At 40.1% G+C, this 24,098-nt stretch overlaps 2 protein-coding genes across 2 annotated transcripts in view; one reads left to right on the top strand and one right to left on the bottom strand.

Moving 5' to 3' along the window:
* The window catches only part of LOC310991318 (NACHT, LRR and PYD domains-containing protein 3-like), a 95,298-nt gene that overhangs the window by 53,763 nt on the left and 17,437 nt on the right, over positions 1-24,098 (top strand).
* Positions 313-23,312, bottom strand: LOC310991812 (uncharacterized protein; the record flags this gene model as incomplete). The annotated part of the gene is made up of 6 exons (XM_083979743.1): positions 313-1,194; positions 2,022-2,087; positions 2,183-2,305; positions 4,413-4,487; positions 6,374-6,448; positions 23,127-23,312. 6 exons carry the CDS (start codon positions 23,310-23,312, stop codon positions 976-978), a joined length of 744 nt encoding a protein of 247 aa, XP_083835869.1. The 3' UTR covers positions 313-975.

Here is a 24,098-nt window from a genome sequence, read left to right as displayed (position 1 = left end):
TCTTTTGGACATTTTCTGAACATAAATGGAGTTAATCTCACTCAAATAAGCGAGACTCGGCCATTTAAGCCAGACTTTGAGCTAAGCGAGCTTGATGGAATACCCAGGAACCCAGTGTTTGTCAAACTGATGAAGTTGTTTTGTGAATTTGTAGCACATTTATGTTTTTGTTTTCTGAGCTCTCAATTTCTAAATTAAAAGTCTTTGTCATTATAACAGGAGTTTGAGTCATTTTCACCTTTGACGACTTTATTTACAATTTCTTACATGAAATTAAACTAAAACGCTTCATCATCAAAGTTTGTTTGGCGAGCTCATCAGGAAACCACCACAGACCATCTTTATATTTTTGTTTCCACAGATTTTAATACATTTTATTGATTTGTTTTATTGTGAAGTTTATACTAATAACAGTCTGACGGATTGATTTATTGGCATCAAGTCTTTATTATTATTACTGGTTACCGTGACGATCCCACAGTTCAGTTACTGGTACAGGTGAGAGGGGATGGCGTCACCTGTTGCCGTAGAAACGTGTGTTCGGTGTCGCAGTGAAGCTTCATCAACCTCATGTTTCTTATGTTTCACTGCACTTCTTCAGCTCAGGGGGCGGAGCTTCACAAGGACAGGGGGCGGAGCTTCACACGGTCAGGGGGCGGAGCTTCACACGGTCAGGGGGCGGGGCTTCACAAGGACAGGGGGCGGAGCTTCACACGGTCACGGGGCGGAGCTTCACACGGTCAGGGGGCGGAGCTTCCGCTTCACCTTCACCTCACATTTACATAAACAAACATGTTTGACAGGGAAAAACAAACAAACATCCGATTCACACATTCATCACACTGAGCTTCTCACATCATCATCAGTTCATCGGTCAGACTCCGCCCCCTGGCTTCGGTGGGCGTGGCCTAGTGACCCGAACGCGCTCGCAGCACGCCTCAGAGTCTCTGCTCAGAGTTTGAGTGACGGCTGACATCACGACGCGGCCCTGCTCTTGGAGGCGGGCTCTGTCTCCTGCTCGTACTCGATCTCCACGTACGCTCGCTTCTTCCTCGCCGCTGAACCGTTAGCGGGAGATTTGCCTTTCGACCTGGAGGCCTTCGTCTCCACTTCCATCTCCTCCTCCTCCTCCTCCTCACTCGACTCCTCCCCCTCTTCCTCCTCGTCGCTGCTCGTCCTCAGCTTGTTCATTTCCTGAGAGAAGAAAAATCAGGTCAGGAAGATCTGAACTGTCCTTTAAATCAGTGGTTCTCAAACTTTTTTTTTTTCCATCAAAGACTTTAGGATTAGATTTAGGGCCAATTGCGTGGGTTTTCAGGAAATATTTTAGGGAAATTTCTGGAAAAAAGTGGTACAATTTCTCCAAAAACGTTTAAAAAGTGTTTAAAATTCTAAAAAAAAAATTCTAGAAAAAAAGCGGAAAGATTAAAAAAAAAAAAAAAAAAAAGACTGTTAAAAATTTTCTAGAAAAAAGTGGTAAAATTTCTCAAAATAGGTTTTTAAAAATTCTAGAAAAAGTGTAAAAAAATTCTCAAAAAAAAGATTTAACCCTCTAGGCGCCAGAGTTTATTTAGGAAAATATTAAGTTTGGATTTCAGGATTTCACAAGGCTGTAGCTTTTAAATGGTCAGAGATAAATCTATGGTGTAAATGAGAAAAATATTCACAATGACCTAAAGTTTGTGATAGGAGTAAATGTACTCGTCTAATTTGCATATTGTGACGTCACCGGGTGGCAGCCCCATTGGATTACGTGACTTCCAGTAAAACTGAATTTGGAACATATTTACACAGGGAAAAAAATTACATTGACATCTCATCCTCAAAGTAAAGGAACAGGGGTGTGATTGGAGCACATTTACAGTCCCCCCCCCCTCCCAGCCCCGCAGGTCCGTGTCGCGGTACCGCGGACAAGCAGCGGTGCCGGCGGGACTCCTCGGCCGCTTTAGATTTTCTTTTCAATGTCTCTCCGGTCCTGCAGCAGTTCTGTCCGTCTCCACATCACAACCTCAAATTTTTACCTCAAAGTCGCTCAGGTCGCTCTCCTCCACTTCTTCTTCGGCCACGAACTCTCTCTTGCCGACGTCCTGCAGACACAGAGAGAAAACAGCGTCCGGTCAGAGTCCGAGGACACGAGGCGTTCACGTACCGTGGGAAACGTTGGACGCGTTTGATCCGTCACCTTGTCGTCGTCCTCCTCCCCTTCCTCCTCCTCCTCCTCCTCAGACTCGGACTCGCTCTCTTCGTCCTGCTGCTCCAGAGCTTTGTCGAAGGCGTGGACGGGGAAGTTGTAGATGTCTCCGTACTGAGGAAGACACACACGTCGGTATCAGCCGATCACTTCACTAAACCGACGCAGCTCGACGTCGACTGTTGAACGTTAAACTTCATCACATGTGTGAAGCTTGAACCCCAACACCTTAGATAAGATTTCCCTTAACCCTCTATGGTACCATGTTGCCACTTTTTGGCCTGTCACATCTCCACAATTCATCCCATTTAATGCTGTAATACTTGAAAAAAGAGAGGAGACCTTAGAGAACCAATAACAATGCTTTAATTTATCACATGACTTTCAAGAAGCCACTGAAACCCTTTTTTTGCAGACTTTTTCAAAGGAAACAGGTTTGCCATTTCGCTCCACTAAAACGGTCTGAAAACAGACAGTAACTTCCTGGCCCTTTTTCATCTGGAAAAAAATATATTTACACTAATAGATTAGTAAAGTTTAATTTTTAATAGTTCCATGCAATTTATTTACTTATTAAATAATGGAAACTTGTTAAAATGCACCTGTTGCCCCAAAGCAACAACGTACCATTATAGAAAATTGCAACGTTGCCTTGAGGCGACAGTGGACCATTATGGAATCAATATTGCATTATGAGACTATGGTAGTGTGTGTTTAGGTGTAAATATAATGTTCAAAAACATATAATTCATCATCATTTTGTTTTTTTTCCTTAATAAATGTGATTTTGGATGCAGTAAAGTAAACATCAGGCTATTATGATGATGATGAGGAAGTTGAGGATGAGGCCAGTGAAGGTGAAAGTCTACAGAGACTGGTCGGTGTTTCTAATACAGTAGATGATGAACCGTAATGGTACAATGTTGCCTACAGGCAAAACGTCTTTAGATTATGTTTATTTAGTCTATTTTGAGACATAAAAACACTCCAAACATTTTCCCCCACTGGCATCATGATGCAGCGTAGCTACCATAGAGGGTTAAGGAACTCCTTACGTGTCGGACTAATATCTGGATGAAACCTTTAACCCTCTATGGTACGCTGCATTATGATGCCAGTGGGGAAAAAATGTTTGGAGTGTTTTTATGTCTCAAAATAGACTAAATAAACATAATCTAAAGACATTTTTAAAAAAAATTATTTATTTTTGGAAGTTTTGGAGATTTTTTGCCTGTAGGCAACATTGTACCATCACGGTTCATCATCTACTGTATTAGAAACACCGACCAGTCTCTGTAGACTTTCACCTTCACTGGCCTCATCCTCATCCACATTCTCACTCTCATCTTCCTCATCATCATCATGATAGCCTGATCTTTACTTTACTGCATCCAAAATCACATTTATTAAGGATAAAAAACAAAATGATGATGAATGATATGTTTTTGAACATTATATTTACACCTAAACACACACTACCATAGTCTCATAATGCAATATTGATTCCATAATGGTCCACTGTCGCCTCAAGGCAACGCTGCAATTTTCTATAATGGTACGTTGTTGCATTTTAACAAGTTTCCATTATTTAATAAGTAAATAAATTGCATGGAACTATAAAAAATTAAACTTTACTAATCTATTAGTGTAAATATATTTTTTTCCAGATGAAAAAGGGCCAGGAAGTTACTGTATGTTTTCAGACCGTTTTAGTGGAGCAAAATGGCAAACCTGTTTCCTTTGAAAAAGTCTGCAAAAAAGGGTTTCAGTGGCTTCTTGAAAGTCATGTGATAAATTAAAGCATTGTTATTGGTTCTCTAAGGTCTCCTCTCTTTTTTAAAGTATTACAGCATTAAATGGGATGAATTGTGGAGATGTGACAGGACAAAAAGTGGTATCATGGTACCATAGAGGGTTAAACTGAACCTGACAGATTCATGTTTATTTGTTTTTTTAAGTGGTTCAGACATATCAATGAACATTTGGGATTGTAGCCGAGGCTTATAAGAATATATAATATAAGAATATAGATAGATGAATGTTAATAAAGAAGGAGATTGCTAGTTGAAGTGCATCCTGCCTGATTTCATTTGGTTTTAAAGAGCTTTGTGAATTACACACCTCCATATTGTTTGTTATTGCACAACGCTCGCTTTATAAATCGTATTAAAGTGCTAGTTTGGTTGTGAGGTTGTGAGGTGTTGTGGTTCTGGAGTCGTACCGTTCCCTGCTTGAGTCTCTCCAGCAGCTCCTTCTCGATGGCGTTGTCCAGCTGGGCGGCGATCAGAGCTTTCTCCTACAGACACGACAGACAGGGAAACGACAGGTGAGCGAGCAGCGAGAACACCTGAGGAGCGAACACCTGGGGCCTCATTTATAATAATAATAATAATCTTTTATTATGAACTCCACACATACACATACATACTTAACATACAAGACAAAACAACCAAACACATAATATAAAATACAGTAATTTGTCACCGTTAGTTTAAAGAAACAGTTCAAACTAATGTGCCAGTGTTTACGAAGCCTGGCTGTGAACCGATATCCGATTATAACCGATTATAAACGCTGCGTACGCACAAAAGAAGGCGTACGCCACCTTGTAAGCAACATTTGGGATTTATAAAAAACAGGGCTTAAAGTAAAAAAAATCCTGAGCCTGAACTTTTTTCCAAGGAGCGGGGTGCAGTGGATATCCGACGCAGATAGCCTACACATTATAGGCCATTTAGAAAACAACTTTTTGGCATTGTGCTTGGTGATGTACACAGGGTTCATACACATTTTAACCAACACATTTCCATGACTTTCCCATGACTTGGCAACAAGTTTCCATGACATTACAAGACCTCTAAAACATCAAAATATGCATGAAATGTATGAAAACTATGTAAAAAAAAAAAGTCAAAAAATAGATCTAATGACAATGGGCTTTATGCACAGCTCCACTACTTCCTGAGCTCAAGCCAGCTTCATTATTACATACAGACAAACTGATTCATCCAGGTGTGTCTGACCTCACAACAATGGTCATTCCCCCCCAGAAAAAAAATGAAATGTGATTTTAACACATTGAAGCATTCTGGTGTACTCTGAGAAGAACATGAAGGGAACATTTGTTTCAGATTTTAAAAAAGCACATTGAGTATTGACTGAGGTTCCTATAGCTTTGTTGCCTTACAATTGTAACAAGGCAACAAGGCAAGAATGGCTGGAGTGTATGAAACTGAACTCAACTGGTCTGGGCCGGTGATCATGTGTACATAACCAGTGTTTCCAGTTTCAGACCAGTGAGTCCTGCTGTGGGCGGGGCCAGGGGAGTCCTGGACCACTTCAACACACACTCTGGTTTCTAACTGTGTCCATGTCTGTCTGATGGGGAGGGATCAGTGTGACGTTACTCTTTGCTGTCCTCTGATTGGTCGACAGCTGCCTTCTTTGACTGTGATGTTTGATTTATGGACGAAACCCCTCCCTCACTGCAAAACATCTGACTTACAGGTTTTCAGGCATCTTGTTGCTTGTTCATCATTTAATAACCTGCACGCTGCGTCTGCACAGAAGTCATGTTTTTCTTTTTAACAAAGGAAGGATTTGTTTGTTTCTTGTTTTTGTTTTTTTCTTTCTTTACTTTAATGCAAAGATTTTATCGAGTGTCCAGGGACCAAAGGGTCAGAAAACTCAACAGGAAGTCACTGGATTTATTAAGAAAACTACATTTTGTTGTGACCAACGCCTTAAGCTTCCCTCGCCAAAGGAAAACACAAACATTTCATGTACAAACAGGAAACAAATACTCACCTAGATGAATATAGAGACAGATTTCTGTCTGTTTACAGTAGTGTCAGCAGGTGGCGCTGTGGTCACAGTTCAGTCTCTGCCCATCTGATTTTAAAGACTTTGTCTCTGTGACTTTGTTTTCTTTCTGTTCTGCTGATTTTCTGTCTGCTTCAGTAACAAACATGCTTCTCATGGATCTTTGACTGTTTATATTGGTAAAGATTGGTAAAGATTGCTAGTTGAAGTGCATCCTGCCTGATTTCATTTGGTTTTAAAGAGCTTTGTGAATTACACACCTCCATATTGTTTGTTATTGCACAACGCTCGCTTTATAAATCGTATTAAAGTGCTAGTTTGGTTGTGAGGTTGTGAGGTGTTGTGGTTCTGGAGTCGTACCGTTCCCTGCTTGAGTCTCTCCAGCAGCTCCTTCTCGATGGCGTTGTCCAGCTGGGCGGCGATCAGAGCTTTCTCCTACAGACACGACAGACAGGGAAACGACAGGTGAGCGAGCAGCGAGAACACCTGAGGAGCAAACACCTGGGGCCTCATTTATAATAATAATAATAATCTTTTATTATGAACTCCACACATACACATACATACTCATACAAGACAAAACAAAGCAGACAAAACAACCAAACACATAATATAAAATACAGTAATTTGTCACCGTTAGTTTAAAAGAAACAGTTCAAACTAATGTGCCAGTGTTTACGAAGCCTGGCTGTGAACCGATATCCGATTATAACCGATTATAAACGCTGCGTACGCACAAAAGAAGGCGTACGCCACCTTGTAAGCAACATTTGGGATTTATAAAAAGCAGGGCTTAAAGTTAAAAAAAAATTTTTGGTCGACAGCTGCCTTCTTTGACTGTGATGTTTGATTTATGGACGAAACCCCTCCCTCACTGCAAAACATCTGACTTACAGGTTTTCAGGCATCTTGTTGCTTGTTCATCATTTAATAACCTGCACGCTGCATCTGCACCGAAGCCATGTTTTTCTTTTTTAACAAAGGAAGGCTTTGTTTGTTTTTCTTTCTTTACTTTAATGCAAAGATTTTATCGAGTGTCCAGGGACCAAAGGGTCAGAAAACTCAACAGGAAGTCACTGGATTTATTAAGAAAACTACATTTTGTTGTGACCAACGCCTTAAGCTTCCCTCGCCAAAGGAAAACACAAACATTTCATGTACAAACAGGAAACAAATACTCACCTAGATGAATATAGAGACAGATTTCTGCCTGTTTACAGTAGTGTCAGCAGGTGGCGCTGTGGTCACAGCTCAGTCTCTGCCCATCTGATTTAAAGACTTTGTCTCTGTGACTTTGTTCCAGCGTCCACAGATTCCTGATAGTGAACGGAAGTTTATCTCCAAATAATCAAATAGCCACGTTTGTTTTTACAGAGATAAATGTGTGAATGTTTCAGGTAAATGTTGGCACAGATCAGTCAAAAGGGGGCGCTGTAATCAGGCTGAACAACAATTTGATTCTCTTCTTTCTGTTCTGCTGATTTTCTGTCTGCTTCAGTAACAAACATGCTGCTCATGGATCTTTGACTGTTTATATTGGTCATCTGTAATGAGTTTCTCAGCTGTACCTGTTCATTGTACGACCATGGGATTCAGTTATTTGTAAATAAAGTATATATACTGTATATACACCGAGGAGTCTGCTCCATGTGTCATGAAATCAAAAAAAGTGAATCAAGAAGTGTTGGTGAAGAACTTTTTTTTATTGATTTTGATCTAGAAGATCAGTTCTTATCATTTATCTCCATATTCTTTGTGTTATTCAAGCCAAAAGTACGGTGGCCGGGAGGTGCAAACCAACATTACAAAATCCGAAACAGTTTACAAAGTTTGAGACAACTTTACATTTTAGAAAACATTTTTACATATCATAAAACAAAATACATTACCATAACACATTTACAAGTACCGAAACAAATTTACATTTCAGAAAACAAATTAACAAGAAACGAAACACTTTTACAAACACCAAGACAAATTTACAAGTGGCGAAACAATTTTACAGGTCACCACGAACTCCATCAAGGATGACAACAACTTGTATTTGGCTGCTCCCGTATTCACTTCCGTTTCAACCCCGGACGTGTAAAAGGTGTTGAAACAGTTTACAAACTGAAATATGGAAAAACATGGAAATGTTTACTCTGATCAGAGCAGGAGAACAGGGTGAGTTCTGTCTTAATGATTCTGTTGTGTGGACTGTGGAGAAGATGAGGATCTGTTGGTTGTGTGAGGTGCAGTGTTGAGTTTAACTGTGTGTGTGTTTGTTACTTCCTGTTCTGTCAGACTTGGGGCTACTTCCTGTATTTATGCGCTAACCGTCAGTGTTACTGGTTTGACTCTCAGACTGACTGAAGTACAGAAGATGAGTGATTGTGCAGAGGAGGAGGGGAACACAGGAGAGACTTCAGGATCTGAAGACAGTAATCCATCTGAAGATGATCCGTCCTCCAGTCATGAGCCTCCGGCTACAAGGTAAGACACCTGCAACATCCAGCATTTTGTTTCTGTGCTGATGGACGACAGTCCAGAGAAGACAGGAAATGAGAACGAGAGAGAGAGAGAATATCATGCATGCTGCAGTTTAATGTTTGGTGCTTTGATCTGAAGTCCACCAAGTCTCCTCACTATGAAGCATTTATCAGTGAGAGCTCCTCTAAGGTTCATCAGGGACAGAGTGGACAGACAGGAAGAAAGTCATTCTGAAAAATACTGCCAATCCACCTTGGGAAACATGTTCCTTATTTATGGAAAATAGAAACTAGGGTTGAGCAATGTTCAAAACTGGAATCTCCTTCTCATCTCAAACTAGTTCTCAGGTCACATCCTGTTTGTCCACAGTCACAGAAACATGAACCACTTGTGTCACATTTTGTCTTAATTGTTTTGTAAAGTCTTGAGTTATGACCTTTGACCTTTAGTTCACCAATATCTTTTTTTGGCTGTTCATGCCTTCATTGATAGTACAGTTGAGAGAGACAGGAAATGGGGTTCACCAATATCTCATCTGTTCATCCTAATTTACTCTCTGAAACATGTCGAAGGAACTTCCTCAAATATGGCACAACTGTTCAACTATGATTAGATTTTTGTCTCTAAAGATCAAAGGTCAAAGTCAAGACAAAGTAAATGTGACAGATGTGGGTCCTGTCACTATGCCTCCAATTGATCATGCGCCCTGGCTACTTGGCCAAGGGGATGTCCCTTTGGGTGACTGGCAAGCGCACATGACTCTTACCCGGGAGGTGTGGGTTCAATCCCCGCCCGGGCTCTCTTCACCTTGCCACATTCTGGCGTTGTTGGCAGGATCCATGTAGCACTAGGGGTAGGTCCATGGATTCCTAATGTGTGGCAGGCTGCGCGGAAGCACGAGGACGTGCTTGTGAAAAGAGGGGGAGATATGTGACAGTTGACAGTTCCTGTCGCTATGCCTCCAATTGATCATGTGCCCTGGCTACTTGGCCAAGGGGATGACCCTTTGGGTGACTGTCAAGCGCGCATGACTCTTACCCGGAAGGTGTGTGTTCAATCCCCGTCTGGGCCCTCTTCACCTTGCCACATAAACATGAGAAGATGTCTCATAAACTATGAATATTAGATTAGATTATACTTTATTTCATCCCCGAGGGGAAATCCGTTTGTGACAGCAGCATTTAACAAAGGAAATAAAAACAAGACAAATAATAAAATACACAATTCATAAAAATACTTTAAGAAGAAAAAGACAAAAGGAGAAAGTGCTACAGTGCTCTCCACCTGCTGGGCAAAGTAACAGATTAAAAAAAAAAAGTGCTTGCTGGTAGACAACTATGGATAAAAAACAATTTAAAGTGCAATTTAAAGTGCACAGGAGATTTCAAAAAAAGAAGTGCGACAGACATTACAAATTAAATAGAACTGTTAAAAAGTCTAACTGACATGGGGATAAAAGACCTGGGAAAACGCTCTGTTTTGCACTGAGGGTGCATATTCTCTGAGACTCTGGACAAACGGGTCAGATCATCTGGAACTCGTCTGAGAGGAGGAGGAAACGACCTGGAGGAGGTGACTCTAGTTTAAACAGAAATGTGTCCATGTCTTCACAGAGAGAGGAAGAGGAGTGGTGTCTCTGTGGACCAGCAGCTGTCCTGCTGTGGTCTCTGTCAGGACGTCCTGAAGGATCCAGTCTCCACCAGCTGTGGACACTGGTTCTGCAGACAGTGCTTCACCTCAGACTGGGACCAGTCTGGTTCTTCAGGACCCCCCTCCTGTCCCCAGTGTGGACAAAGACCCAGAACCAGAGGTGAGCTGCAGACAGCCAATCAGAGCAGCTGTGTGATGGACTGGACAGGTAAGTCTTTGTAGCTGTTGTGTCTTACTCGTTCAATAACACAAACTCACCCAAACCTGAAAATGTAGGTATTTAATTAAACAAATGAAACCAACAGGTGTTTGTCAACACCAATGTATTGATTTTTTTCTTTTTTTTTCTTTTTTTTTTCTTTTTTATATTTATTATTTAAACACACAAACATATTCCAAACAATAATAATAGCACTATAAAGAGAAGAGACAAACAAATAAGAAAACAATAACAAAAATAAAACAAAACAAAAACAACACAATAACAACAGAACCAAAATGAAAGCAAAGCACAAAGGGACGAACAAAGAGCACGCTTCCAGTCCCTTCCAAACCCCCACCCCTCCACCCCTTAAATGGTCTCAGGTGCTATAACTACACACTTCATAAGTGACCTCAAACGAAATATCAAGAGGACAAAAACATGTACATCACAACGACATCAAATACTTTTCCATTGGAGCCCAAATTTCAACATAACCCACATCATTATTTTCCAAACCAAAGGCGACTTTCTCCAAATTCACTGCCTCCATCGCCTCGGTGACCCACTCCCTCTCCGATGGGATTTTGGAACAAATCCAGTTGTTCATGATCACCTTTTTTGTGATCATGCATAAAGAGAGGAACACTTTCTTGTCCTTTTGTGGAACCTTGGTGAAATTATGTAAATCTCCTAATATACATGATTCTGGTGTTATTGGAATAGTTATGTTAATATAGTTCATAGCGTGTTTTGTTGTACCAAACCAAATTTCTTTTATTTTATGGCAATCCCAAAGTAAATGAAACAAAGTTCCATCAGTATTACCACATTTTAGACATTTACTGTCTTCTTGGAAGCCCATTGTAAATAATTTTGATGGTGTGTAGTATAATCTATTGAGTATTTTGAATTGTCTTAGTTTATTTTTTATACATCGAAATGGTTGTCTTGCATTTTTCCATATATCGTTCCAGGACAGCTCTTCCTCTGGTTTATGCAGATCTCTGGCCCATTTTTTTGCACAAACATCAAATTGATTGCCAATACTATCATTCAAAGTTGAATACCATAATTTAACTGCATTTTTATTTGGCAGGTTATGACTGTAAAGAACTTTTTCAAATGTGTGTACACAAATTCTCAGCTTGTCTCTCGACACACATTTTTCAATAGAGTGCCGCAAGGTAATATAGTTCAAGTACTCACTCTTTGGAATATTATAATCAGTGATTAGCTCATCAAAGCTTTTAAAACAATTACAATTATTATTAGAGAGTATGTGACAAAGCCTAGTTACTCCATTATCTTTCCACTTTTTCCAATTAATAACCTTTTTGTTCACTGTTATATTTGGGTTCTGCCATATTGGCTGATTTATTGAAGTATCTGAATCAATTCTTAAGACCTTTACACATGACTTTAAAATATTAAATGACACTTCAATAGGACTTCCAGTCAATACCTTTGGTAATGTTTTCATGTAATATAGACATCCTGAGTCAATATTTAAGCTCTGTAACATATTCTCCTCAATGGTTTTCCAGTCTTTAGTCACACCGGGATCAAAAAACATGTTTACTTGCTGGCAACCAAATGATAAATAATAATGAAAAAAGTTAGGGAGCTGCAGACCACCTTTTTTGTATGGATTTGACATCCTCAAGTATGAGCATCGCGCCTTTTTACCATGCCAAATAAATGCTAAAATTACTTTATGTAAGTCATCGAACCAGGCTTTTTGTATGATAATGGGAAGCATTCTCAAAATATAGTTAACAGTAGGGAGAATGTTCATTTTTATAATATTTACTCGACCCCACAGAGATATGGGAAGGCTTGACCAGCGGTCAATATTTGCTCTTATTTTATTATAGGTTTGAGTGAGATTAATATCTCTTGTTTGATAGATACTTGATGTAATTTTTAGTCCCAGATATGTTAATTCTGTTTGTTTCCATTTTATTTTGGTATTCCGTATACATGTGATAGTACAGATATTATTTAAGGGCATCAATTCACATTTCTCCCAATTTACCTTATATCCTGACAGGAGGCCATATTGAGTAATGATTTGTGTAAGATGAAGAAGAGAGGATTCTACATCTGTTAAATACAAAATTATGTCATCACAGTACAGTGATATTTTATATGTTTGACTTCCAATATATATTCCTTTAATATTATTTTCAGATCTTATTTTCTCGGCTAAAGGCTCAATAACTAAATTAAAAAGGAGACCTGAAATTGGGCAGCCTTGTTTTGCGCCTCGATGTAAAGTGAAAGGTTTTGAAAGGGAGTCATTCGTTCTTACTGAAGCCATAGGATTGTGGTAGAGCATTTTGATCCACTGTATAAAGTTAGTGCCGAACCCATATTTCTGTAGAGCATTAAACAAGAATGACCATTCAATGCGGTCAAACGCTTTTTCAGCGTCAATAGTACACAGTGCAGCTGACAGAGAGAGCTTTTTTGAATGTTGTATGATATTAAATAATTTCCTTGTATTATCAGATGAATATCGTTTCTTCATGAAACCTGTTTCGTCACTATGTATCAGCTTTCCAATTACCTTAAATAATCTTGCTGCAAGAACTTTGGCCAGGATTTTATTATCCAGGTTGGTTAGAGATATTGGACGATAGTTCTTGCACAAAAGAGGGTCTTTACCTTTTTTATGGATTAATGTAATGTGTGAATGATTAAATAACGGTGGGAAACTGACATTTTCATATGATGCTTGATACATCTGCAAAAGAAGAGGTGATAGATCCCCACTGAATTCCTGATAGAACTCTGCATTATAACCATCAGGCCCTGGAGATTTATTTTTTGCAAAAGAATTTATGGCTTGATTTATTTCAGATAGAGTTATGGGCTGCTCTAATGTATGTTTTTCCTCTTCTGTTAAGAAGGGAAGCTTTACATTATTAAAAAAACTTTCTAATGACTCAGGGTTATCATCACCTTCAGACTCATAAAGGTTTTTGTAAAATTCAGTAAAAGTTTTGTTTATTTGATCTGGGTCGAAGGATATCGAGTCATTTGGTAATCTAATACTAGAAATTTTATTTTTTGTCATCTGTTTTTTCAGTCTTGAGGCTAGCAGCTTTCCTGCCTTCTCCCCACTTTCATACTCATTCAATTTTGCTCTCTTTAGTTTATATTCAATTTTTCCTCTTATAATGTCATCATATTTCATTTTTAGTTTACACAGTTCTGTCCATATTTCATTCTTGTATTCGTTGGACAATGAACTTTGTAACAACTTAATTTTGGTTAACAATTTGCTTTCCTCTTGCTGCTGCATCTTCTTCTTGAAGCTACCGATCTTAATTAACTCTCCTCTAAGGCAACATTTTAATGCTTCCCATATCATTGGCAGATCATTTATGGAGTTTTTGTTAATATCCATAAATGTATGAATGTATTCACTTATTTGTTTCTTAATTTCTGGATCTCTGAACAGAGAATCGTTGACCTTCCACTGTTTAAAGCACACTGATGCTGTTTTTAATTCAAGGTCAATCTGAATAGGACTATGATCAGATACCACAATTGGATGTATTAAACTTTGTGTCACATTTTTAACAATATCTTGAGAAATTAGGAACAAATCAATTCTTGAGAAAGTTTGATGTCTGTGGGAGTAAAAAGTATAGTCTCTTACATCACGGTGTAGTGTTCTCCAGATATCAACAAGCCCAACAGCATTCATTAACTTGGATAACGTAAATACAGATTTTTTAGGCTGATTTATCTTCCCACTTTTATCAACGTGTGGATTTAATGTTAAATTTAGATCTCCCCCAAATATAATTGTTGAGTCACCAAAATCTACTAATTTACTCTCAATTGTGCTGAAAAAACCTGGACAGTCTTCATTAGGTGCATATACATTTGCTAGAGTAAAGTTGTTTGACTCCACAGAAACATTAATAAAAATATATCTCCCGAAAGGGTCACTTAATACATTGTTAACTGTGAGGTTTAAATTTTTATTAAACAGAACAGCAACACCAGCTCTCTTTGTAGAGTGACCAGCCCCAAGTACCTCACCCACCCATTCTCTTTTTAGATGACTGAGTTTCTCTGTTTTTACATGTGTTTCTTGGAGAAAGGCGATATCTGGGGAGAATCTTTTTAAATGCTTTAATATTTTTCCACGTTTAACCTGATTATTTGCTCCATTCACATTCCAAGAAATAATTCTTAATTTTGTGCTATTCATTAAACCAACCTAAAAATCAAGTGCAAAACAAGATACATATATTTCTTCTTAATTTTCAAATGCATAAGGATACAACAAAAAACAGCCTTCTTAGTTTCCATTTTCCCACCCTTCCCTCCCTCCTCTCTTTTCCCCTCCCGTCCTCCCTCGAGCCACACCCACCCGTACACGTACATAGAAGGTGCCACACATAGAACAAAATAACAAACAAACAACACATAAAAGAAGAAAAACAGAGAGAAAACAAACAAACAAAAAACAAACACAAAAGTGTCCATAAAGATATCGTCCATAATCTGTTCTCCTCGACTGTCCATGATAAGAGTCGCTATCACCTAATGCTTCCCCCCCCCCCCCCCCCCCCCCAAAAAAGCAAAAACAAAAACAAAACAAAAAAATAATAATAATGATAATTAATAGGCTAAAAAATAAAATAAAATAATAAGGGGGGGGAGGGGGAGAAAAAAAAAATCCTGACCTTGATTATTGTCTATAGTTATTCAGTTTTATCATTGTCCACACAAACACCAATGTATTGATGAACAATCACAGCAGTAATGACAGGGAACTGTATTGTAATGGCCTCTAGTCGGACAACACATGGACATGAACCATGATGTGGTCCAGACTTTTCCACATTCATGTAAACAACAAACTTCCTCTGTCATTTTGCTTCACTGCGTGTCATGTTCAGGTTTGATTACTTTCACTGTTTCTAATTTTCTCCCTTAAATAATCTGATCAGATTGTCAGACTCTCTGTCTTCAGTCTGACTCTGTCTCTTGTCTCTCAGCAGATGGTGGTCTGCAGGAGGTTTTAGATCAACATAAGATCAGTCTGAGGAGCAGATGTGAACGAGTGACTGAAGTAACTGAGGGAACAGGAAGTGGAACAGGAAGTGGAACCCTCCTCAACAGGATCTACACTGAGCTCTACATCACAGAGGGACAGAGTGAAGAGGTTAATACCCAACATGAGGTGAGACAGCTGGAGACAACGTCCAAGAAGAAGACCCTCCATGACACTCCAATCAAGTGCAACGACATCTTTAAAGACTTACCTGTCCAACAGAGAGAGGACGTCTCTACGGTCTCACCTGTCCAACAGAGAGACGTCTCTACGGTCTCACCTGTCCAACAGAGAGAGGACGTCTCTACGGTCTCAGCTGTCCAACAGAGAGAGGAAGTCTCTACTGTCTCATCCGTCCAACAGAGACAGGACGTCTCTACGGTCTCACCTGTCCAACAGAGAGAGGACGTCTCTACAGTCTCACCTGTCCAACAGACAGAGGACGTCTCTACAGTCTCACCTGTCCAACAGACAGAGGACGTCTCTACAGTCTCACCTGTCCAACAGAGACCCATCAGAGTGGTTCTGACCAACGGCGTCGCTGGCATTGGAAAAACCGTCTCGGTGCAGAAGTTCACTCTGGACTGGGCCGAGGGCTTGGAGAACCAAGATGTCAGTCTGCTGGTTCTGCTTTCGTTCAGGGAGCTGAACCTGATCAGAGATCAGCGGTTGAGTCTTCTCAGGCTGCTCCATGTTTTCCATCCAACATTACAGAAGGTCACAGCAGAGCAGCTGGCTGTCTGTAAACTTCTCTTCATCTTTGACGGCCTGGATGAAAGCCGACTGTCACTGGACTTCAACAACAGGGAGGTTGTTTCTGATGTCACACAGACGTCATCAGTCAACGTGCTGCTGACAAACCTCATCCAGGGGAATCTGCTTCCCTCGGCTCTGGTCTGGATCACCTCCAGACCTGCAGCAGCCAATCAGATCCCTCCTACATGTGTCGACAGGGTAACAGAGGTCCGAGGCTTCACTGACGCCCAGATGGAGGACTACTTCAGGAGGAGGTCCAGTGATGAAGATCTGTCCAGAAGAATCATCTCACACATCAAGACGTCCAGGACCCTCCACATCATGTGTCAAGTCCCAGTCTTCTGCTGGATCAGTGCTACAGTTCTGGAGCACATGTTGACCACAGACCAGAGAGGAGAGCTGCCCAAGACCACGACGGACCTGTTCTCACACTTCCTGCTGGTCCAGACAAAGAGGAAGAAGAACAAGTACGGTGAAGGACATGAGACGAGTCCACAGGAGCTGACGGAGGCCGACAGGGAAGTTCTTCTGAAGCTGGGGAGGCTGGCGTTTGAACAGCTGGAGGAAGGAAACATCATGTTCTACCAAGAAGACCTGGAGCAGTGTGGTCTGGATGTCACAGAGGCCTTGGTGAACTCAGGACTCTGTACTGAGATCTTCAAAAGAGAGAGTGTGATCTTCCAGAAAACAGTCTACTGCTTTGTTCATCTGAGTGTTCAGGAGTTTCTGGCTGCAGTCTACATGTTCCACTGTTTCACCAACAGGAACACACAGGTCCTAAAGAACTTCCTGGGAGAACAATTTGTGGAACTTTATTACAGTGACGAAGAAGAAGAAGAAGAAGAAGAAGGAGGAGGAGGAGGAGAAGAAGTAGAAGAAGAAAAGAATGGTGCAGAAGGAGACAAAGAGGAAGAAGACAGGCCATTTTCTACTGTTGATAAATATTTCACTCTGGATGACTTCCTGCAGAGAGCCATGCAGAAATCCCTCCTCAGTAGAAACGGTCACCTGGACCTGTTAGTTCGCTTCCTTCATGGCCTCTCTCTGGAGTCCAACCAGAGGCTGTTAGGAGGTCTGCTGGGTCAGACAGACAACAGTCCAGAAACCATCCAGAGTATCATCAACAACCTGAAGGAGATGAAGACTGAGGACAGGTATTACAGGAATGACAGAGATAAAATCTCTCCTGACAGAAGCATCAACATCTTCCACTGTCTGACAGAGATGAAGGACCAGTCAGTTCATCAGGAGATCCAACAGTTCCTGGAGTCAGAGAACAGATCAGAGAAGGAACTCTCTGAGATCCAGTGTTCAGCTCTGGCCTACATGCTGCAGATGTCAGAGCAGGTTCTGGACGAGTTGGACCTGGAGAAGTACAACACATCAGCAGAGGGACGATGGAGACTGATCCCAGCTGTGAGGAACTGCAGGAAGGCTCGGTGAGTTCAGACATGATCAATATAATTATTGATCAGTGGTTTAATTGAGTTCAGATAAACACAGTTTTCACTGATTTTCATTATTGTCAGTTTGACTTTGAAACATTTCCAGGTGAGTTGTGTTTTTCTGGAGGTGTAGTAGAAGCTGTGAGCTCCAACATGTGGATCTTCAGCTCGTTGTGATTGTTGCTGTTTAATCAACAAAAACACTCATTTAGTTTTTTATTTTCACTCTTTTGGTTTTATTCAAACCTGATGAATCTAATTAAAGCAGCTCCACTGATCTTCCACCTCAGTGTTTCCAGGTGTTTCCAGATGTTAGTACTATTAACCCTTTAGTGTCTCAGAGGCAGCTGTGTGCAGTTTGATGACTGTGCTCAGGTGATGTCGTCTTCAGACTCCACCCACACTGACTCAGGTGACAGGTTTGAAGAACATGTGAGGAGTTAGAAGGAAATGAAGCAGACGTCATGATGGACATGGAGGAAGCCCCGCCCCCTTTAAGTCACATGACTCCAACAGTGTCTGTTGAACTGTCCACAGTGAAGTGAGGTTGTGAGTTTAGCTGCAGCAGCAACAAACACTGATGATGGTTCATGATCAAACTAAACGTGACAGAGTCAGAGTCAGAGTGATGGGACGGTCCGTGTACTTCGCGGCCATTGGTTTTCCGTTTCAAACAAAAAACAAAAAAACAAAAATTCAGGCTGTTTTTTTCGTTTTTTGGTTTTTGCTTTTAAAACCAAAAAACGAGGAGACCAAAATCAAATAACGGCCAATTTGTAATTTTGATTGTTACAAAAGCTCTCTTTTCTTTTTTTTTCTTTTTTTTTGAACTTTATTTTTATTAAAGAGAAACACAAACATTCCTTGACAACATCACAAATTATGTATGACAGTGCTAAAGACAAGAAAAAAAAAAAAAAAAAAAAAAAAACCTTTTGGGCCCAGAAAGCTTAATAATACACATGAATGAAAAATAATAAATACATACATAAATAAATAAATAAGTGGACAGTTAAGACATTCCAGCATACTGTGGGGTTCCCCTCAGTTAGAGAGGTATCTTGCTATAGGTAGCCACCTCCTCACAAAAACATCAGACCTTAATTGTAATTTAGCAGTTAAAGCCTCCATTCCATACACCTCCCTCAGCTTCTGTTTCCACTGTGCCACTGTAGGTGGCTGTGGATTCATCCATTTTATTGTCACCATTTTCCTAGCAGTCATCAAGAGTATATGTAACAAGTGCTTTTGGTCTCTAGTGTACATGCCTTCAGGAGTTAGATCGAAAAGAAACTGACTTGGGATAAATGGTATATTAATTCCCATAACTTTATCTATCTCGTTCTTTACCCCCTTCCAAAAAGGAAGCATCACTGGGCAATCCCAAAATATGTGTGAGTGGTCGCCAACCACTCCACACCCTCTCCAACAGTATATTGCAGCTGGGTTATCTACAAATTTAGAAACCACGGAAGGCACCTTAAAGAACCTTGTCTTCGTCTTCCAATCAAACTCCTTCCACATGTTACTATTGATACCTTTATGACATCCAATGCATATTGTTTCCCACTCCCCATCCTCAATTATAATATTTAACTCCAGCTCCCATTTGTTTTTAATATAAAAAGTATTGTCTGGTATATCTAGTAACAAATTTCTGTATATATGGGAAACATTGTTTGTCATGTTTAATTATATTAATAAAGTAAGTTTCTATATTCGTTGGAGCATTTTTAATTATATTCCAGTCTGTATGGTTTGTGATGTAATTCCTTATCTGAAAATACCGGAACATATCACTTTGGGGTAGAAGGAATTTGTCTTGGAGATATGAGAATGGCTGTACACCAGTGTCACATAACAACTGGTCAATAACCCTCAGATTTCTACCTGCCCACCTCTTAAAAGTGATATCTGTTGTTGAGGGGGGGAAATCCGGATTTCCAGTAATCTGCATAGCCCTTGAGAGGGCAACTGTTCCTCTAATTCTCTTTTGGACTGTCGACCATACTTTTAAGGTGTGTTTCACCCATACATTTTTAATTTTTAATTTCTTCTGGGACTGCTTGTTTAGAAACACTAAAGTAGATAAAGGTATTGCTGGTAACGAATTCTGCTCTATGTTCACCCATCCCGATTCTATGTCATTGTTAATCCAAGCTACCACTGCTGTCAGTTGTGCTGCCCAAAAATAATATTTTAAATTGGGGAGGCTGAGTCCACCCTTATCCTTCCCAAGAGTGAGCGTTTTAAGTCTCACTCTTGGTCTCTTATTTTGCCATATAAATTTACTTATAAGCTTGTCCAGCATATTGAAGGCTGATGTTGGGATCCCGACTGGGAGAGACTGAAACAAAAACAAAATTCTAGGAAGTAGATTCATCTTAACAGCCTCTACTCTACCCAAAAGGGATAATGGTAGCACATCCCATCTTGCCAATTCATTTTTAAATATCCCAAATATTTTTTTATAGTTCGCCTGGTATAGTTGTGTTACCTAGGGAGTGAGTGTGATCCCTAAATATCTGAAACCCTGTTTAGATCTGCGAAAGGACACTATATCATCAAGTTGGCTAGGCCATGTCCCAGACACCATCATTGCTTCTGATTTACTAGGATTAACTTTATAACCGGATACTAGACCATATTCATTAAGACTTTGTAGAAGAACAGGAACTGAGTGGACAGGATTTTCAATAAATAATAATATGTCGTCCGCGTATAAAGATATTTTATGTTGATTTCCACTCTCATCCCTTATTCCTTGTATAAGCGGGTTACTTCTAATCAATTCTGCGAGCGGCTCAATGCTAAGAGCGAACAGGGCTGGCGAGAGCGCATCCCCCTGCCTTGTCCCCCGTCCCAGATCAAAGAAATCGGAACATTGGCCATTAACTCTGACTCTTGACTGCGGATTCATATAAAACACTCTAATCCAACTCAAAAAGGTTTCGTTAAAGCCCATATGAGCCATTGTTTGCTCCAAAAATGTCCAGTCCAGTCTATCAAATGCTTTCTCAGCATCTAAGCTGAGAAGCATTGATGGAGTCTTTCTACCAGAAGCAATAGATTGTAGATTTAAAGCTCGTCTGACATTATTAGTGCCCTGCCGTCCGGTTATGAACCCTGTTTGATCAGAGTTTACTAATTTACGGATGTGTTTTTGTATTCTATTTGCCAAGATAGAAGTCAGGATTTTTAAATCCTGGCAAAGCAGACTTATCGGCCGATAGCCCGTACATTGAGTGGGGTCCTTTCCATCTTTGTGTATAACTGTGATAATTGCCTCTGACCAGGTTTTTGGGGGGTCCCTTTCATTCAGTGCATAATTATATACTCGACATAAAATTGGGGCTAGTTCGTTAACAAAAACTTTATAATATTCCCCAGAGTATCCATCGACACCCGGGGATTTACTGTTCTTTAATTTAATAATACTATCTATTATTTCCTGTACTGTTATGGGAGAAGATAGCGTCTCAGCTTCATCCTGTGACAATCTATTCAACTGGATCGAGTCCAGGAGTTTTGTTATTTTCTCCTCCTTCCCTATTAATTCTTGACCTTCATATAATTTTTTATAGTATGCAGCAAACGCCTCTGCTACTTCTTTCGGTTGGGAGGTAATTCTGTTTGTGTCGGGGTGTTTAATTTTAGGTACCACACGGTTCGATTGAGCTTTCCGTAACTGAAAAGCCAATAATCTACTTGCTTTATTCCCCATTTCATAATATTTTCTTTTCACAAATCTGAGCATTCCCTCTGCTTTATATGTGAGTAAATCATCTAATTTTTGTCTCTCTTGTTTTAGTGATTCTAATGTATTCCTTTTTCTCGATATTTTGTGTTCTTTTTCTAACCTAATAATTTCAGTCTCCAGTTCAAGTCTCCTGGCTTCTCTTTGTTTTTTTATTCTTGATGTAATTTGAATGATATGTCCCCTCACAACAGCTTTGGCACCATCCCATAAAATAGATGGAGTAACATCTCCGCTATCATTTATATCAATATATTCTTTTATCTTGTCACATAATTCCTGTTGGATTAGGGGGTCATTTAATATTGAGACATTAAGTCTCCAGTATCTGAATTGTTTTTCTTGACCTAAATTTATTTTCATCTTAATGGGACCATGATCTGACAAAGTTATGGGTTCTATCTTGCACTCTGTCACTCTATGCACATCAGCCTTTGAAACAAGAAACATGTCTAATCTGGAGTAACTTCCATGAACTTGGGACCTATATGTATAGTCTCTGTCTCTGGGATGATGATATCGCCAAACATCAATCAGGCCCAATCCCTCCATCATTCCCAGAACAGTAGCTGCTTTTCTAGTTCGAGGTCCCTTCTCAGCAGGTAGTCGGTCCATACTTAAATTTAGTACACAATTATAATCCCCCCCAACCACTATGATTCCCTTCCCTTCATCTGCCAGTTTGGAGGCTATTTTCTTAAAAAAAAAAGGACAATCCTCATTTGGTGCATACAGATTCAAAAATGTAAATCTATTTTCCCCAATCGTACCTATCACCATAATATATCTGCCTTCCTTGTCTTTCAATACTTTTTCGCAGTTAAAAAAAACATTCCTTCTAAATAGGATAGCAACCCCCCTTCTCCTCCCTCCTCCGTAAGATGCACTGTATATTTGTTCCACCCAGTCCCTCTTTAATTTCAGGTGTTCTGCCTCAGAGAGATGTGTCTCTTGTAACATTGCGGCTGAACATTGTAAAGCTTTGAGTTGGTTAAGTATTTTCTTTCTTTTAATTGGATTTCCCAGACCCTTTATGTTGTAGCTAACTACAGTCAAACCATCCATATTACACTTATTTTAATCATTACTGTCATGATGCTTTGTAGTCAACTTATAAATGTCAAGTGCACCATCACCTGTTATAAAAGTCATATCAGTTGTCAAGGAAGAAACACAAAAAAGAACAGAAACTATGTACAATTTCCAATAAGGAACATCAGAAATCGAACACAACAACCTGGCTTCCAAGTCCTCAACTGGCCTGTCTCCTGTAGTGGCCAGTCCCCGTGTAGAACTGGGCAGAGGGTGGCGGGAACCCTCCGGGATAATGTCACATTGTGCGGCAGTCCCACTCCGTTGGGTTAGCTGCTGCGGCCCTACAGTGGCTGAGTGTAAATCACTCATAATGAGTCAATTGCAGCTGATGCCACAAACCAAAACGACCAGATAATATACTGTTGTTACATTCTGGACTCAGCAAAGTGTAAATAAATATTAATAAGAGAAATATAAACTTGAAACAAGGTTTCAAAAAAAAAAAAAAAAAAAGATGTATATAAAATATATAGCCCAACAACACCACTGTAATTGGGGGGTAATAAGACTATTTAACTTTAGCCCATCTAAAAGTGAATTATTCACAGCTGCTCATAGCTGTCTAAATAAAATGGAAAAACCTTACTTTTTGCACAATATTCCCAGTCACTTCAAGGGAAGAAAAACCTGCATTCTTCTTCTGTAAGCATGTTGACATTCCGCCCTCCTCGGTTGGCGGCCCGTGTCTCCCACCTGTGTCTGGCCAGCTCTCGCTCTACTTTATCCCGCTCGTCAACTCGGACCTGGATGTTGAAATCCTTAAGCACCGGCGCTGCGTCCATCACCGTCTGGAAAGTTTTCTCCTCCGATCCCACCATCATCCTCAGTCGGGCTGGGTACATGCACTTCGCTTTAACGTTTTTTCTCTTTTCTTTTTTGATAATAATATTAACGCTTATGACAGACCGGAAGTGTCTGGACTTCAAAATAAAAGCCCAGTGCATTGACTTATAGCCAAGAAAAAAAAATAAACTTGTTTCCCCCTTGTAAATGTTGTGTTTTGAGCAGGTTTTGAGCATATGCATACATTTTCGCAGCTGTTTGCCGCTGATACGTGTGTGTGTTTGTTTATAAATATAAATATATATTACGATCTGCTGCAGTAAGGCCACCGCTGGGGGCTGGGTGCATGATAGACCATACTCCTACTCCCGACTCATTCTGACCCTGAGATCTCCAACCCCGGGCATATTTGGCAGGTGGCAGACCCTTTATGGTTCTTTACTACTCTTTTCAGCCACATGAGATCCAGTCACAGACCTCGGTTACAGTCAGGGAACTAGTGGAATCACCTCCGCTGTGCGTAATAGTCGCGCGTAATGACAGCTCCTCGCCGGATGAATCTACACAGTTTTCCCACTATGTCGGCCCATTTCAAAACTCATTCCGGCGCCAGCATACAATTTATATTATCATTGTTAAGATTACATCAGTGACAGATTTCTTGTGATGTGTGTTTACTGAACATTATGTGTAAATCCTCTCTCCACACCCCGGAGATCCAATAACAACTTTTATTCTCAATCCATGCTGTGCATTTACAAAGAATTACCAGCAGGTGTCGCACTGCGAGCATAGCCTCAACGTCATCTACGGTGATCTGTAATGAGTTTTGAAATGGGCCGACA

Source organism: Trachurus trachurus, assembly GCF_905171665.1.
Source record: "Trachurus trachurus genome assembly, chromosome: 9".
Classification (NCBI taxonomy): Eukaryota; Metazoa; Chordata; class Actinopteri; order Carangiformes; family Carangidae; genus Trachurus; species Trachurus trachurus.
This window is presented reverse-complemented; position numbering and strand designations above follow the sequence as displayed.